Source organism: Oryctolagus cuniculus, chromosome 9, assembly GCF_051225735.1.
Source record: "Oryctolagus cuniculus isolate XC-2025 breed Fujian yellow rabbit chromosome 9, ASM5122573v1, whole genome shotgun sequence".
Classification (NCBI taxonomy): domain Eukaryota; kingdom Metazoa; phylum Chordata; class Mammalia; order Lagomorpha; family Leporidae; genus Oryctolagus; species Oryctolagus cuniculus.
The window spans coordinates 52281578-52297481 of record NC_142875.1 but is presented as its reverse complement, the minus strand read 5'-3'; the positions used below and the strand labels follow the sequence as shown (position 1 = coordinate 52297481).

The 15904-nt window shown below is 36.9% G+C and overlaps 1 protein-coding gene across 3 annotated transcripts in view; it reads left to right on the top strand.

The window, feature by feature from the left end:
- TDRD3 (tudor domain containing 3) overlaps positions 1 to 15904 on the top strand; it is a 190014-nt gene that overhangs the window by 121136 nt on the left and 52974 nt on the right. For all 3 annotated transcript variants that reach the window (XR_007920946.3, XM_008260040.5, XM_089303623.1), the window contains exons 9-10: positions 3896 to 4052; positions 5810 to 5935. Coding sequence is in view for 2 of the 3 variants with exons in the window: in XM_008260040.5 (XP_008258262.1) it covers positions 3896 to 4052; positions 5810 to 5935 (283 nt within the window). In the remaining variant the exon portion in view is untranslated. The remainder of the gene's footprint in view (positions 1 to 3895; positions 4053 to 5809; positions 5936 to 15904) is intronic.

Here is a 15904-nt window from a genome sequence, read left to right as displayed (position 1 = left end):
CAGTAAAACTAGTCTTCAAAGAGTACTTTATACTTTGTGTGTCTGTGTGGGTGCAAACTATTGAAATTTTTGCTTAGCATAGAGTTGATCTTCTGTATATAAAGATAATTAAAAATGAATGTTAATGAAGAATGGGATGGGAGACTCAATAGAAGCTGGGATGGTTTGGTGGTGGGAGGCTGGGTATTTGGGGAAGAACTGCTATAATTCAAAAGTCATACTTATAAATTTATATTTACTAAATAAAATCTTTATAAAAATTTAAAAAATAAAAATAAAATATAAAAAGAATGATAATTTATATAAAACTTCCATTTCCATTAAATTACTTAGGTCTGAATAATATCTTTTAGGATGGATTGATAAAAAGCCATCGAATTAAACAAAAAAGTCTCAATGGAAATTATTTCCTGAAAAAAGATAACACCAAAAACCTATGTTGCTCTTCTTACCCTTTCCTACATCTTTTCTTAATTTTTGTTTATAAAGTGATTTGCTCTGTTTTGATCTTCAGGAAACATATATTGGAACAATTACATGTACTAGGGAGTTTTTATGAAAATGCATATTGCAAAAATGCATAGATTTCAAAAGTTTTTGCACCAACCCAAACATCTTTTAGTTCTATTTTTCCATGTACTTTTTGAAGTACTTTCACATATTTTGGACTTAGTTGCAATATATGCTTGAATTTTTAAGATAAATAAGAAAAATCAATCTAGTATGCCATAGTGTCCTTAGACCCAAGGAAGTTAGCAGGAATTAATTTTCTTTTACAATTTGAGATTTAATGAATGCCGTCAGTTTTGTGCATAGAATGAAGAATGTCCATGACTAGCTTAAACCAAAGTAGTTTAGTATTTCATGAGACAAGAAGTCAAGAAGTGGATGATGAATTCAGTAGTGTAGCAATGTTAACTTTCCATGATTTCCTGGCTTTCTCTTTAGAGTTAAAGGGTTTAGGGTTATAGATTCTCCAAAAATTCAAAGGCAGAAAGGAAATAATTTCTCTGGGAACATGAGTCTATTTTACCAAAGAATAAAGTCTTCTCTCAAATCTCTATCAGATTTCCTTTTATTTCTCATATACTAGAACAGGGCTGCATGCCTACATCCTAATTAATCTTTGGTAGTGGGGACTGAGTTTATAACTGTAGGGCAGGCTACATCTTCCTTGAACCAAATATGTCTATCTCATTCTTTAAAAAATTAAGCTTTCAATAACAAGGGAAGAATGAATGCAGCATGCTGAAAAAGACATGGTCTACAATTCATGAAGCTCTTAATCTTTTGAGTAAACTGAGAACATTTTTCTGTCTTGAATGAACACCAGAGGAGATTAGTAGATTGGGGTGGTTGCAAAGGAAACATATGAAGAGAGTGACATCAAAAAAGATAATGGAGCACAAAGCTCCAGGAATTGGCTCTTTGAAGAAACCATTGAGCTGACAAACACTGTCTTAGGTAACAGTTTTAGAACTCTGGAGCCTATTTAAACATTGTAAAATCCAGGGTAGTGAATGATGAAGAAAGAGGCTGGTCATTGTCTGACCTTGGAGAGAATGGGACGATGACTTCAAGGGTCACACATCATAAAGGATACATTCCTTACCAAACAGTTTGGAAATTCATTAGACAAACTTAAAACCACAAGCTTCATCAAGTAACAACAATCCTTGGGGAGAAGGCAGAACCTGATATACAGTTTATTACAGTACAGAATTTAAAATTTACAGTTATAACAAAAAGTTACAAATCATGCAAAAAAGTGTTAAATTCAGGTGAGTTCAATCCATCCATAGGAAGTAAAGAAATCCATAGAAACCATCCCTTAAGAATCCAAAATATTGGATTTGATAGACAAATGCTTTGACTATCTTAAATATACCCAAAAGTCTAAATATGAATAGGACCTAAAACGTTCCAAAATGTGCATTTTGGAATTCCCAGAGAGAAAGGGCAGAAAAATATTTGAAAAAATATATTCAAATTCCCAAATTTGATGAAGTCATGAATCAACGAATCCAGGAAACTTAATAATTCTGAATAGGATAAACTCAGAGGTACATCAAGACACATTACAATCAAGTTGTTTCAAGAGAAATATTGAAAGCAGCCAGAAAGAAGTCATTTACCAAGTATAAGGGATCATGAGTAAGATTAACAGTCAATTTTTCATCAGAAACTATGAAGGCCAGAAGGCAGTAGAATGATATATTCTCCAAGTACTGAAGAATAAGAAAGGACTGTCAACCAAGAATTCTATATCTGGCAACTCTATCTTTCAAAAATGTAGGAGACCATCAAAAGAACAATTTGAGATGTTGTTGGAATATAACAGGTGACTAACAGGATAGAAAATGGTGGTTTTTCAAATCTTTGTTTACAGCATTTGAAGGAAGATTTAGTTGTGATATCAGCTGATAAGTCCTAAAAATGATTATCAGAATAATAGATGGTATTGTATTAGTCCACCAGAAATGTATGTTATATGCCTAACACCCACTTCTTTAGAATGTGACCTTATTTGGGAATTGGGTCTTCATAGAGATAATTAAGTTAAAAAATCATTAGGATGGACTCTAATCTATCAATGGTCTCCTTTTAAAAAGGAAAATTGGAACACAAAGACTGACAGAGAGAAAAAGAAGACAATCCAAAGATACACAGAGACAAGATAATTATGGGATTGACAGCAAAAAACATAAGCTAGAAGAGACATGAAGGAGTATTCCCCTAGTTTGATTAACTGAAAGTCAAGGCAAAGAGAAAGGCAGAATAAGTTATTCCAAGCAGATTGGATAATAATGGACCATTTGCAGTATTTTTTTCTTTTTTTGCTTAAGTTCTATGGATGGAGCATTAGATACTTATTTAGATACTTAAATTGGGAGATAATTTTTATTAATTAGATATTTATATAAGAGAGAATTTTTTACATTCCAATTCATTTTTAACTAAGAAGGAGGAATTACAGTTTTTCATGTCCAGGAGATTTTACATTTATTTTAGCACATCTATGGTAGATAGGGTGGTAAATAGATGTTCTCATATGTGTCAACTCTGAGCTATTGATAGTAACTAAGAGTAACTACTGTGTTTTGAAGGAGTCTGTGACACAAAGTTTGGAAAAATTTACTTTGTTTATGTCATTGTCTACTTGGGCATTAGAATGTGTGTTTGCCACATGCATGGCTTACATATGCTAGCTTAAAGCTTAGCTATGTTGACTGTTAGATGTACAAAAGTTAAAGTTACCTTTTCCTCAACTGGCTTCTGTTCAAGGAACTTCTTCATGGAATATGTTTATACTGCTTAAGCAATGTTTAAATTCTACTCAGGTCGAGATTTTTCAAAGAGGTTTGAATTTCAATTCATTTTCCATCTGGGGGATAGCTATCAAAGATTCATAGGTAGTATTGCTAATGAATATAGAGTAAAATACTGAAGCAATGGTGAATAAAAATACAGAAAAATATGAGATGATATAATTTCATTAGGTTGAGTTTATGCTTTGCATTTTCAGAGAAGTGCCAGAAAAATTATACTTACTTTCTAAGATGGAGGATTATCAAAAACTTTCCAATTTTCCATGAAAATATTTTGTTAGTGGTGTTCACTGATTATCTTATATTCAGAGTCCTCATTCCAACCTATTATTATTGTTATATTTGGCATTTTCAGTGATACTTGTGAAGTCAGGACTCAAGGCACAAACAAATATAGAGATTCTTCCTTGACTGTTGATATTAAAAAAAGCAAGGGAATGTTGTATTAGTGTGACACTTTTCCATAAATATGAGATGTAATTTTTAATTAAAAAGCCATATGTAGTTGGGAACTTATACCTTGCTTTGTTTATGAGCTGTCAACCTAGCTTATCTCTTCATTACAGGTTGATGAGAAGGCTCTGAAGCATATAACAGAAATGGGCTTCAGCAAGGAAGCATCAAGGCAAGCGCTTATGGATAACAGCAACAACCTGGAAGCAGCATTGAATGTACTTCTTAACAGCAATAAACAAAAACCCATCATGGGTCCTCCTATGAGAGGTATAATTTTTGAAGCAAAATTGCCATATAATATTGTTTACTATTAAGAGAAATTTAATGTTATTGACAGAGGCTGGGTTTTATTGTTCTGAGGGCTATAATTTTAACAGTGTGACAAGTGGAAAGAGCACCAGTTTGAGATGTTTGCAGGTTACTCTTTGTCTCTAAATAAACTAACTCTAATAATATCTTACTCAACAGGGTTGTTGTGAGTAATAGAGAAATTGATGTAAAGTGACTGGATCTGTTAATTATTTCCTTTTTTTTTTTTTTTTTTTTTTTTTTTGACAGGCAGAGTGGACAGTGAGAGAGAGAGACAGAGAGAGAGAAAGGTCTTCCTTTGCCGTTGGTTCACCCTCCAATGGCCGCCGCTGCAGCCGGCGCACCGCGCTGATCCTGGCAGGAGCCAGGAGCCAGGTGCTTTTTCCTGGTCTCCCATGGGGTGCATGGCCCAAGCACCTGGGCCATCCTCCACTGCACTCCCTGGCCATAGCAGAGAGCTGGCCTGGAAGAGGGGCAACCGGGACAGAATCCGGCGCCCCAACCGGGACTAGAACCCGGTGTGCCGGCGCCGCAAGGTGGAGGATTAGCCTATTGAGCCACGGCGCCGGCTATTATTTCCTTTTTTTTAAAGATTTATTTATTTATTTGAAAGAGTTACATAGAAAAGGTAGAGGTAGAGAGAAAGAGAGAGAGAGAGAGAGACAGAGACAGAGAGAGAGACGAGAGGTCTTTCATCCACTAGTTTACTCCCCAGTTGGTCACAATGGCTGGAGCTGCACCAATCCAAAGCCAGGAGCCAGGAGTTTTTTCGGGGTCTCCCATGTGGATGCAGGGGCCCAAGAACTTGGGCCATCCTCTACCGTTTTCCCAGGCCACAGCAGAGAGCTGGATTGGAAGTGGAATAGCTGGAACTAGAACCAGCGCCCAGAAGGGATGCTAGCACTGCAGGTGGTGGCTTTACCTGCTACACTATACTGCTGGCCCCTAATTATTTCTTGAATATGCTATTTATATAAATGACTAAATAATATGGAAACTTTACAAATTTAGCATGAAGCTAACTTTCATTGGTAGTATTCTTCACTTGTTGCACAAATTTGTCATATGTTTTTTCAAATACTGTAATCTTTTTTTGAAAAAAGCTATGGTTAAAGAATTTTCTGAAAGTTATATTTTTCTTTAAAAGATCCTTTGAACAAGTTCAATAGATCATGTAGAAGATTCAAGCTACAATTTAATGTGATCATTTAAAAATTTTCTATTATTAGGCTGGCACTGCGGCTCAATAGGCTAATCCTCCACCTGTGGCGCTGGCACACCGGGTTCTGGTCCCGGTCAGTGTGCCGGATTCTGTCCCTGTTGCCCCTCTTCCAGGCCAGCTCTCTGCTGTGGCCCGGGAGTGCAGTGGAGGATGGCCCAAGTGCTTGGGCCCTGCACCCCATGGGATATCAGGAGAAGCACCGGGCTCCTGGCTTTGGATCAGCGCCGTGTGCCGACCACAGCGCGCCGGCCGCAGCAGCCATTGGAGGGTGAACCAAAGGCAAAGGAAGACCTTTCTCTCTGTCTCTCTCTCTCACTGTCCACTCTGCCTGTCAAAAAATTTTTTTTCTATTATTAAATATGTGAAATATAAAGAAAAATACAAAAAGAAGTGTATAAAAATCCTACTTATTAGTGATTACTGATTATATTTTAGTTTATTTTCTCCTTTGTTTTTTCATGTTTAGTATACGTGTCTTGGTTTATATCTTAAGGTAGAGGAAAAGGCAGGGGACGAATAAGATCTGAAGATGAAGAGGACCTGGGAAATGCAAGGCCATCAGCACCAAGCACATTATTTGACTTCTTAGAATCTAAAATGGGCACATTGAATGTGGAAGGTAGGCTAACTTAAAGTCAGTTTCTTTTTTCTTTATTTTTAATATATTTTTTAAAAGATTAAACTCTATTTGGAATTATATAACAAGGTTTAATAAAGCAACTGATAATAAGAACCTATATTCTGGATTTTTATAGATGCAGTTAATTACAAATATCCTGTAATAAAACTGTTATATTCTGGAAACATAAATGGCAACTTGTTTTGCCCCTACTTGTATGATGAATAATATCACCAAACTGTTTTCTCCAACTTCTATTTATGTGACAGATTTAGCTATAGAAACACATTCTTGTGTTGGAAAAATTTATTATGTCATCTTACATAATGTATTTGAGTTGTATTATATGTTCTATGAAAATGTTCACACAGTTGAGGGAATATCTTTTCACAATGTGGTCTATTTCTTTTAAAATATTTATTTATTTGAAAAGCAGAGTTAGAGAGCAAGAGGGAGAGACAGACAGAGAGAAAGAGTGAGAGAGTGGTAGAGTGGTCTTCTATCTGCTGGTTCACTCCCCAAATGGCTGCATTGGCCAGAGCTGGGCTGATCCGAAGCTAGGAGCCAGGAGCTTCTTCCAGGTCATCCACACAGGTACAGTGGCCTAAGGACTTGGACCATCTTCTGCTGCTCTCCCAGGCCATAGCAGAGAGCTGGGTCAGAAGTGTAGCAGCTGTGATGGGAACTGACACCCATATGGGATGCCAACACTGCAGGCAGCAGTTTTACCTCTACACCACAGTGCTGGCTTGTAGATATATTTTTAATAAACCCAAGTAAACTTTTGTAATAAATTTCGTTGTCCATTTTTCATGAAAATGGAAGCTCATTTGTTAGATTATATAGAAAAGGCAATGTATTGTTTGAGAAAAAAAAAGTTTTATATAGGTGAGATCTGTAAGCATTAAAATGTAAGAGCAAGTTTTCTTGATTATAAAACATGTTAGTTTTCTGTTGCTGCATCACAAATTACCTGAAAGTGGCTTAAAACAGTGCAAATTTACTGTCTCATAGTTTCATGTGTTACGAGTCCAGGTGCATCTTTGTCAGGGCCTGTGTGCAAGGTCTTACATGCTGAAATCAAGGTTTCAGAAGAGGCTGTGATGTTGCCTGAGGAGTGAGGACCTTTTTACAGACTCAGTAGTTTAGTTCCTGTGAGTGTAGGACTGCAATTTCTTTTCCCTGCTTGATGTGCTGGAGGCTGGTTTCAGCTCCCAGAAGCTGTCCTCAGATTGGTGCCACATGGCCAACTTCATAGACATTTTACATGCTGTTGTTTCTGCAAGGCCAGCAGGAGAATCTGCTTCTTCTTCAAACCTCTCTTTTTCCTGACTCTGAACTTTTGATATTCTTGTGCCATCTTCCCTTTATACTATCCCACTCAGAGCTCCTTTGATTTACTTTCATACTGCTGTCTTCTTATATTTGCTTTAGGTTCCCATATTGTCTCCTAAATTATATTGAGATTGAGGTTGAAAATAATAGTTCATCTATGACCTATATGCTTGTAATGTTTCAGTTCTCACTGTGTGCAATCCTATATCAACAAATGAGATAATAGCATTCTACTTTGAAAAAGGCTTCAGATTCAATTTTTAAGATACATAAAATGAATTCCATACTGCAAACCTAACATCAATGTTAGAGGGATTTATTTCTGATAGACAAATTTTTGCTCACATCTGTTAATAGAGGAAATTGTATTTATAGCACTGTTATTATGACTCAGAATTAGCAAGCTAGAATGTAAGAAAGATAAGGAAATTTTAGTAGTATTGTAAAACCTTAATTTTCACAGGTATAGAGCCTATGATCTTCATAAATTCCCAAATTGATAATTTAAATAATTATAATTATTATAATATAATATATAATAATTATATACATTATATTTATATTATAAATATAATATATTATATAATATACAACATATTATATGTAATAATATATTATGTTATTATGTTATGTATTATTATATATAATTATAATTATTATAATTAATATCAATTAAAATATTTTTCAGAGACAGTAAAAAAGTCCTTCAATTCACTGGTTTGTTCCCCGAAAGGCAGTAACAGCCAGGGTTGGGTTAGGCCAAGGAAAGGAACCAGCAACTCTTTCTTTTTTTGTGACCTAGTCTATGCTCTATCCTGGCAAATATTCCATTTGCTGTTGAGAAGAATTCATATTTTGCAGCTGTTGCATGGAATATTCTGTGCATGTCTGCTTCTTTGTTTATTTTATGTCTAAATAATTTGTCCATTTTTAAAGTGAGCTGTTAAAGTCTCCTACTATTGTTGTGTTGAAGTCTGTTTTTCCCTTTTGGTCTGTTAATATTTGGTTTCTGTATTTGTGTGATCCCATATTGGGTGCATATATGTTTATAAGTATTATTTTCTTTTAATGAATTGAGTGCTATATCATTCCATAATGATCTTCCTGGTCTCTTTTTGCTGCCTTTTATATAAGATTATTTTTTTTTTTTGATACCAGTATAGCTACTCCTGCTTTCTTTTGGGTTTCATTTTTATTGGATATCTTGCTCCATCCTTTCACTTTCAGTTTATATATATTAGGTCTTATTTTTTGATCCATTTGGTCACTGTATGTCTTCTAATTGGAAAATTTAGTCCATTAAAATTTAATTATTGAGAGGTAAGGTCATACTGCTAATATTTTGATGCTTGTTTTGTATTTTTATTGTAATTCCTTTGTCTTTTTTTTTACAGTTCAGATAAGTGATATTCTCTGATGATGTATTTTGTTTCCTTAGTAATTTTTTACAAGTCTGTCATAGGTTCTGGCTTTGTGGTTTTTGTGAGACTTAGAGAAAACTTCTTTTGGTTATAATAAGCTATCTTGAAATTCTAACAACTTAACATTGATTATAAAGATAGAATAAGTCAAACAAAAAGGAATGAAATCTTAATAAAATATTTGTGCTCCATTTCTGCCTATATTTTGAGTTTTTGATATTACATTTCTTGTCTGTCTCAACATTTTAATGCAGTGATTACAATTTTTTAATCTCTGCAGTAAAAATATAAATGGTTTAAATATTATGTTTATCATTTAGAATATCCTGAATTTGTGTAGTCAGTCATTTTTTTTAAGGATTTATTTATTTATTTGAAAGGCGGAGTTACAAAGAGGTAGAGATAGAAGCGGAGAGAGAGAGAGAGAGAGAGAGGTCTTTCATACGCTGGTTCACTCCCCAGATGGCTGCAAGAGCTGGTGCTATGCTAATCTACCAGGAGCCAGGAGCTTCTTCTGGGTCACTCACATGGGTGCAGGAGCCCAAGGACTTGGGCCATCTTCTACTGCTTTCCCAGGCCATAGCAGAGAGCTGGATTGGAAGTGGAGCAGCTGGGACTCGAACCAGCGTCCATATGGGATGCCAGCACAGGTGGCGGCTTTACCCACTATGCCACAGTACCGGCCCCTGTAGTTAATCTTACTAGTGAATTTTTTACCCTTTTATATTTTCCTGTTACTTGTTGACGTCTCTCTTTTACTTTGAAGGGTTCCCTCTAGTTTTTCTAGTAAGTCCAGTTGGGTGGTAATAAAGTCTCAGAATTTTTTGGTCTGGGAATGTCTTTATCTCCTTCATACCAGAAGGATAGTTTTGCTGGATACAGTATTCTTGGCTGGCTTTTCTTTTTTCCTTCATACTCATCTCACTCTCTTAGGGACTGTAAAGTTCCTGCTGAAAATCTTTTGTCAGGTGAATTGGGACCTCTTTAATGTGTTACATGCATCTTTTCTCTTGCAGCTTTGAAAATCCTCACTTTAACTTTGCAGAGCTTGACTATAAAATGGCTTGGAATAGACTTGGTTCAAATATGGTCATCTTTGACCTTCCTGTACCTGGATAGTTGTATCTTTCTCTAGGTTTGGGAAGTTTACTTATCTTTGAATATGTCTTCCATCCCTTTGGCATTCTCAAGTCTTTCTTGAATCCTAATAACTTGAATATTTACTCTTTTCATGTTATCCCATAGGCATATGCTTTCTTCATTCCTCTTGCTTCTTTTCTTTTTTCTTCTCCAACTGTATATTTTAAAATAGCCTGTCTTTGAGCTCATTCTTTCTTCTCCTTGATCTATTCTGCTATTGATGCCTTCTATTATATTTTTAATTTCACTGAGTGTACTCTTCAGTTGAAGGCTTTCTGCTTGATTTTGTTTAACTACTTCCATCTTTCTATCAGATCTCTGTTAAAATATTGAATCATTTTTCTGGGTTCTCTTCAGTTTCTTTGAATTTCCTTTAAACAGCTATTTTGAAAACTTCATCTGAGTGTTTGTAAATTTCCTGGATGGTTGGTCTTTGACACCTTATTTTTGCTCTTTAGGTTTGGTTATGATTCCCTGGAAGTTCTTAACACTTGTTGGTGTATGACATTTTCTGCATATTGAAAGATTAGGTATAATAATCTAGTTTTATTTGTGATTATCATCTTAGTAATTCTAAGAAATCCTTTTATTTTTCTCTGAGCTTTTGTATACCACTGATATTTCAGCACAAGATAGCATCCTAAGTCGTGGTGTATTCTAGGTTCAACGTTGATATGTTTTTACTAATTTATTCTTGCCATAGCCTCCAAGCTCATATTTAGCCCCAAATCTGTGCCTGATGTGCTCTTTGATATGAACTGCCAAAAACAATAATCCGTGTCTATACCCTTTTCCTGAGATTGTGGTAGATTCAATATCCTTGTCTCGTCTACAAGTTCCATGCTGCTAGATCATATCTGGAACCCTCAGGCCACCAAGACCAATGCAGCCTGAGGGTAGAACCAAAACTCACTTTGCTGTGATCTGACTGCTGCTGAAGTGAGCTCACTGCCCAACTCTGTACCTGTCAGTCACTGGTTATGTTGGCTGGACTATAAGACTATTCACCAGGGACAATCAGTAGAACTTCACTAAGCACTGAAGCAGGTCTCTAGGCTCTGTGTGCAGGTACTGGTCTAAGGAAAGAAACTGTTAGGATCTGCTTGATGCTGACACTAAGTCCTAAAACAATTCTTTGATTCTTTGCTGTTCTTTGCTGCCTGACCAAGGTTGTAGGAGTGATGATAGAGGCAGTCCCTCTGCTCCTCAAGCAGACTGTAGGTGGGTTACACCTGTATCTCACAGTCACAGTCACAGGCCCTATGCTATCTTGGGTAGGCAGACCAGGCCTACCTACAAGAGGCTGGTGGTGATAGATGCCAAAATAAGTCTATCTGACCAGAGCATAGGTCTCTACCTAGCAGTGGAGCAAGTCCAGAGATTCTGCCAGAGGAACTTGCTTTTAAATGGAAATTATTAGGCCCTGCCCAGTGTTGGGCTTTACCATCCCAGCACTGAGGACCAAAACACAGAGTTTTGGTCTCATGCTGTCTACCTAAGGTTGAGGGAGGGTGATAAAGCAGTCCTCTGGCCAGCCAGACTGGTCCCAGGATGGTTACTCCTCGGTTCCACAGTCACAGGTTCCTGAAAAGTCCTAGGGTGTCTGCCAAGGCAACCAGAGTGACATACACCAAAATAAGTCTAACCCTCTGGAGCACAGATCTCCATCTAATGCCAGGCAAAAGAAAAGCATCAGTCTGTGAGCCCTGGCTGAGGGCTAGACGCCTTTGGGCTTTATCAGGGTCCAGGTCTTGGTGTGATTGGCCCAGCTCTGAGCTCTAAGGCTCAGTCCTAAGCTCTCTATCTTGGCCTCTCTGAGTAGCTGGAGTTTCCCTTTCTGCAGGTGGTTGTGAGAGGGTTGGACAGGCTGCCTGGCTGTGGAAGCTCCAAATATTCACTCTATTGGTATGGGCCTTGCACTGAAGCAAGGTTGGGCTCAGCCCACCTGAATTTTTTCACTCCTTGCACAGAGATTCGGTTCACTTTTCCTCTCCTGAGTAGATCCTACAAGTTGGGGGAGGGGTAGCGCAGTGAACAATTTCCTTCTTGCTTTTTTCAATGCAGTATTTCTTATGATTATGGCAATACAAGGCATCATGGTCTCTCCTGGTTTCTGTAGCTCTGTGAATGTGACTTGGTGTATGCATGACAGTTCACATTGGTGTCTCTGTGAGGAGGTGTTCTTTAAAATAAACTCTCCTTCTACTTCTCCCTCTTAAAAAATTAAAAAAAAGTTATAAAGTAAAATACAGTGGCTTAAAATTTCATTAGCATGTTTTGGCTTCTATTGTAAGAGTTCTCTTTTTCTTTTCTTTCTTTCTTTTTTTTTTTTTTTTTTTTGTTTACTTTTCATTTACCTGAAAGAGAAAGACCCACACCATTGGTTCACTCTCCAAATAGAGAGAAGTGAGAGGCCCACACCACTGGTTCACCCCCAAACTCCTGCCAACCTCTAGGACTGGGCCAGGCTGAAGCCAGGAGCCTGGCATTTTCCCTCACAGTCTCCCACATGGGTGGCAGCAGTCCAAGCACTTGAGCTATCATCTGCTATCAACCAGGTGCATTAGCAGGAGGCTGGATTGGAAGTGGTGTAGACTGGCATTCCAGTATGGGTTCCAGGCATGCGAAGTAGCAGCTTTTTTATCTGTTTCACAGCTCTTGCCCCTTCGTTTATATTTTGCTGTTGTTTTACATGAAGTTTACAGGAACGTGTGTTCCAGAGGTAAAATTAGGTCTAAGATTATCATATTTATCATTCTGGAAAAATGAACCAACTCTGAAGAAAGGATCACCCATGTTAAATTTTAGGGTTTTTATTGTGTTTGCTTGTACTTGATTCATTACTCCTGTATAACAGTTTCAGTTGTTGTGAGACATCATCCCCTTCAGTTTCCACAAGTTGGATAATAAGATAATGTTGCCTGTTTAGTTAAGTTTTTCAGGTGTAATTTCTTTCAGTAAACATTAATGTTTAAATTAAAGCAAATGTAACAAAAATTATTATAAATAGTGTTTGACCCACAAATCTAGTGTTTCATGTCTACAAGCCTTATTTATCAGCAAGAACTGTATGACTTAGCCAAATCCACCACTGAACAATTGAAAAGAGAGCATTAGTGGCAGAAGTATGGGAGTGATAGGAAGACTGCAGTGTTACATTTGATTAAATAATGCTTGTGTGATTTGGTATTCAAGATAAACTAGAGAGGTGAAAATAATCCAATTTAAGAATTTGTTTAAAGAACTGGAGATGTGTGACTTGCAGTGCTTACTTATAACAGTTGCTTGGAAGGAAAGATAAGGAGTGTTCCTTTATATTTTAGGATCTTAGAGTGTTTAGGATTAAGAGCTCTGATGATTGAAGTAAGACATAGCAGCTACAAGGAGCATAACAGACTTAACAAAGCAGTTCACCGGGTTCCATGTCTGCATTTCCTGCTTCAGATCCCCCTAATAGGAGGAAAAAGTTTTATTCTCCTAGAGAGATGTGGCACAGATATGCTCTTCTTGAATTTCCTTGGAGAACACAAGGTGCAGGGAGTTTCACAGTGGAATGGGTGACAGTAATTACAAATAAGCTTTATTTTTAAACCTGTTTCTTCTTCATAAAAACAATGTGTGTTCTCTTTAGTAAATACTAGGGAGGGACCATGTATTCATTCCAAAGTATTAATTTGGGGTTTACCATATGCCTGGCACTGTGTTAGGAGATAGACGTTGCTGAAGAAAACACGTCAGTGATTTGATAATCTTAACAAAGAGAGGTTCCAGCTATGTGGTTCTGTGCTGCTGTGAAGCAAGTTACTGTGGCACAAAGAAAGGTCCCTGACTCAGTCTCATGAAGGTTGGGGAGAAAGAACCTCCCAGAAGAAGTGAGATCTGAGACCTGAAGAACAGCCAGAGGGAAAATGCCTGGGACATGTTCAGGCACTGTGCAGGCGTGGAAGCATGCATGATCATACCAAATTGAAAATGTTCAGAACACCTTTACCAGAAAACAAAACTATTTCAATGTGACTGTTCGTCAGTGATAGAGAAGAAATAGTGGTTTTTCTACCTAATTGTTGAATTCTGTATTTAGTGGAGGGTTAAGCTTGTGATTATAAAGTAAATTGAAAGTATGCTATTGCAAAAATTAGAAAAAAAGAAAAAATAAGAAAGTAAAGAGAAGGGAGGGTGAGGGTGAGGGAGGAAGTGTAGGGTGGGAAATATTACTATGTTCTTAAAGCAGTGGAGGATGGCCCAAGTGCTTGGGCCCTGCACCCCATGGGAGACCAGGAGAAGTACCTGGCTCCTGCCATCGGATCAGTGCAGTGTGCCGGCCGCAGCGCGCCGGCCGTGGCGGCCATTGGAGGGTGAACCAACGGCAAAAGGAAGACCTTTCTTTCTGTCTCTCTCTCTCTCTCTCTCTCTTTCTCACTGTCCACACTGCCTGTCAATTTCATTATATATAAAATGGAGATGTTATTACAATTATACCCTGAATCAAGCTCATTTGTTTTCCTAACTATATAAGGAACTAATTTTTTTTGGGAGGATGGATGGGTATTTGTAATCTCAGCTTGGACTTTGCACCATTTTGAGCATGGTAGGACAGAGACATCTCTGCAGTTACATTCTTGGTGTGTGTTGCAGTTTCTCAGAGTTCTTATGATTTGTTCTTTTATAGCATTAGTGATCTTCTGTTTATGCTAGCTAATTTTTTTAATTGACTTTTTGCTCTGTTTTTTTTTTTTTTTTTGAGGGAGCTTGGGAAACTATATAATATTAAATCTGTGAACATTGAATATCATAAATGTTTATTTTGAGCTTGCTCTTTATTTTATATCATAGTTATGAAACAATATAATGAGAAAACATATGGGAACTCTGAATAAATGATGGAAAAAAAAGATTAAAAGTTATGTTGATTCTTTGTGATGCTTTTTTTCCTGGCATTTGAAGTTTTTTATTTAGCATAATGGACATCAATTTTTCAGTACTGGAATACACAATATTTTCCCCTTCCAAATTAATAATTAAAGGTGAATATGTTTTCATTTAGAATTTGCCTGTATGAAGTAGGTTTGTAGCTCAGACCTTTCTTTGTGTGTGTTTTCCCTACTCTTGGACTACTCTTCCCTACTTGCTTTGTGTAGCTTCTCATTCAATAGGCTTCAGCTAAAACCACTGTTTAGAAAAATTTTCCCACAAACTAGTGTACCCTCCCTCCCAGTTCTATCATTGTAACTGTTTCTGTGCTAGGTTTTATCAGAGCTTTAAGCTGCATTGTTTGTTCTGTTTATTATTTTTTTGTCTGCCTCTTTCCATTGTAATTAAAGCACCACAGAGTAGAAGGGTGTGAATCTTCCCTACTGCATATGTAGTGACTAGGATAGTGTTGACACTGCCTGGTAACTGTGATGAGTAACTGAAGGAAGGAAAGGAATAAGTAGCATTATCTCGATTTTTTAAAATTACAGGGCTGGGATTTAATTCAAGTGGTCACTCTGATTCCAGAGACACTCTACGGACCCATGAGAAAGCAGTTTGTTACATATATTTTCAGATAAATTCTTCATTATCTTATGAGGAGAATTGTTATCTACACTTTACAAATGAGGAAACTGGGATTCTTTGTGACTTTGTCAAAAGTGCATTATTAGCAAGTACGAGAAGCAGTTTATTTGTTCTTGAGCTCAGAGTTCTCTAGATCAAATCAGAGGTGGCTTTTTACGGAATTTCTTTTTCTCTGTTGTGCAAGTGTTTTTTGCAATCGTTTGAACTCTGTATGCTTTGATGCAGACCTCTCTCTTACAGAAGGCAAAATAGAAAAGTACATTTTCTATTTCAGTCTTATCCCTTAGTAACCCCAGGTGACAGTGTTAAACAAGTACTGATTTTAAACTTGGAAGCTTGTTCCATTTCCGGTGTTTTCAGTAATTCTCTTTCTTTCTCTTTATTTACTGAGTGCCACCTACCTTTTTTCCTGATTCTATAGTAGCAAAAACACTGGAGAAAATAATGCCAAATAAGACTCCAACTCTACTTCCAAATTGGTTATTGTGTAGTAACCTCTTTTTTATCTATAAAA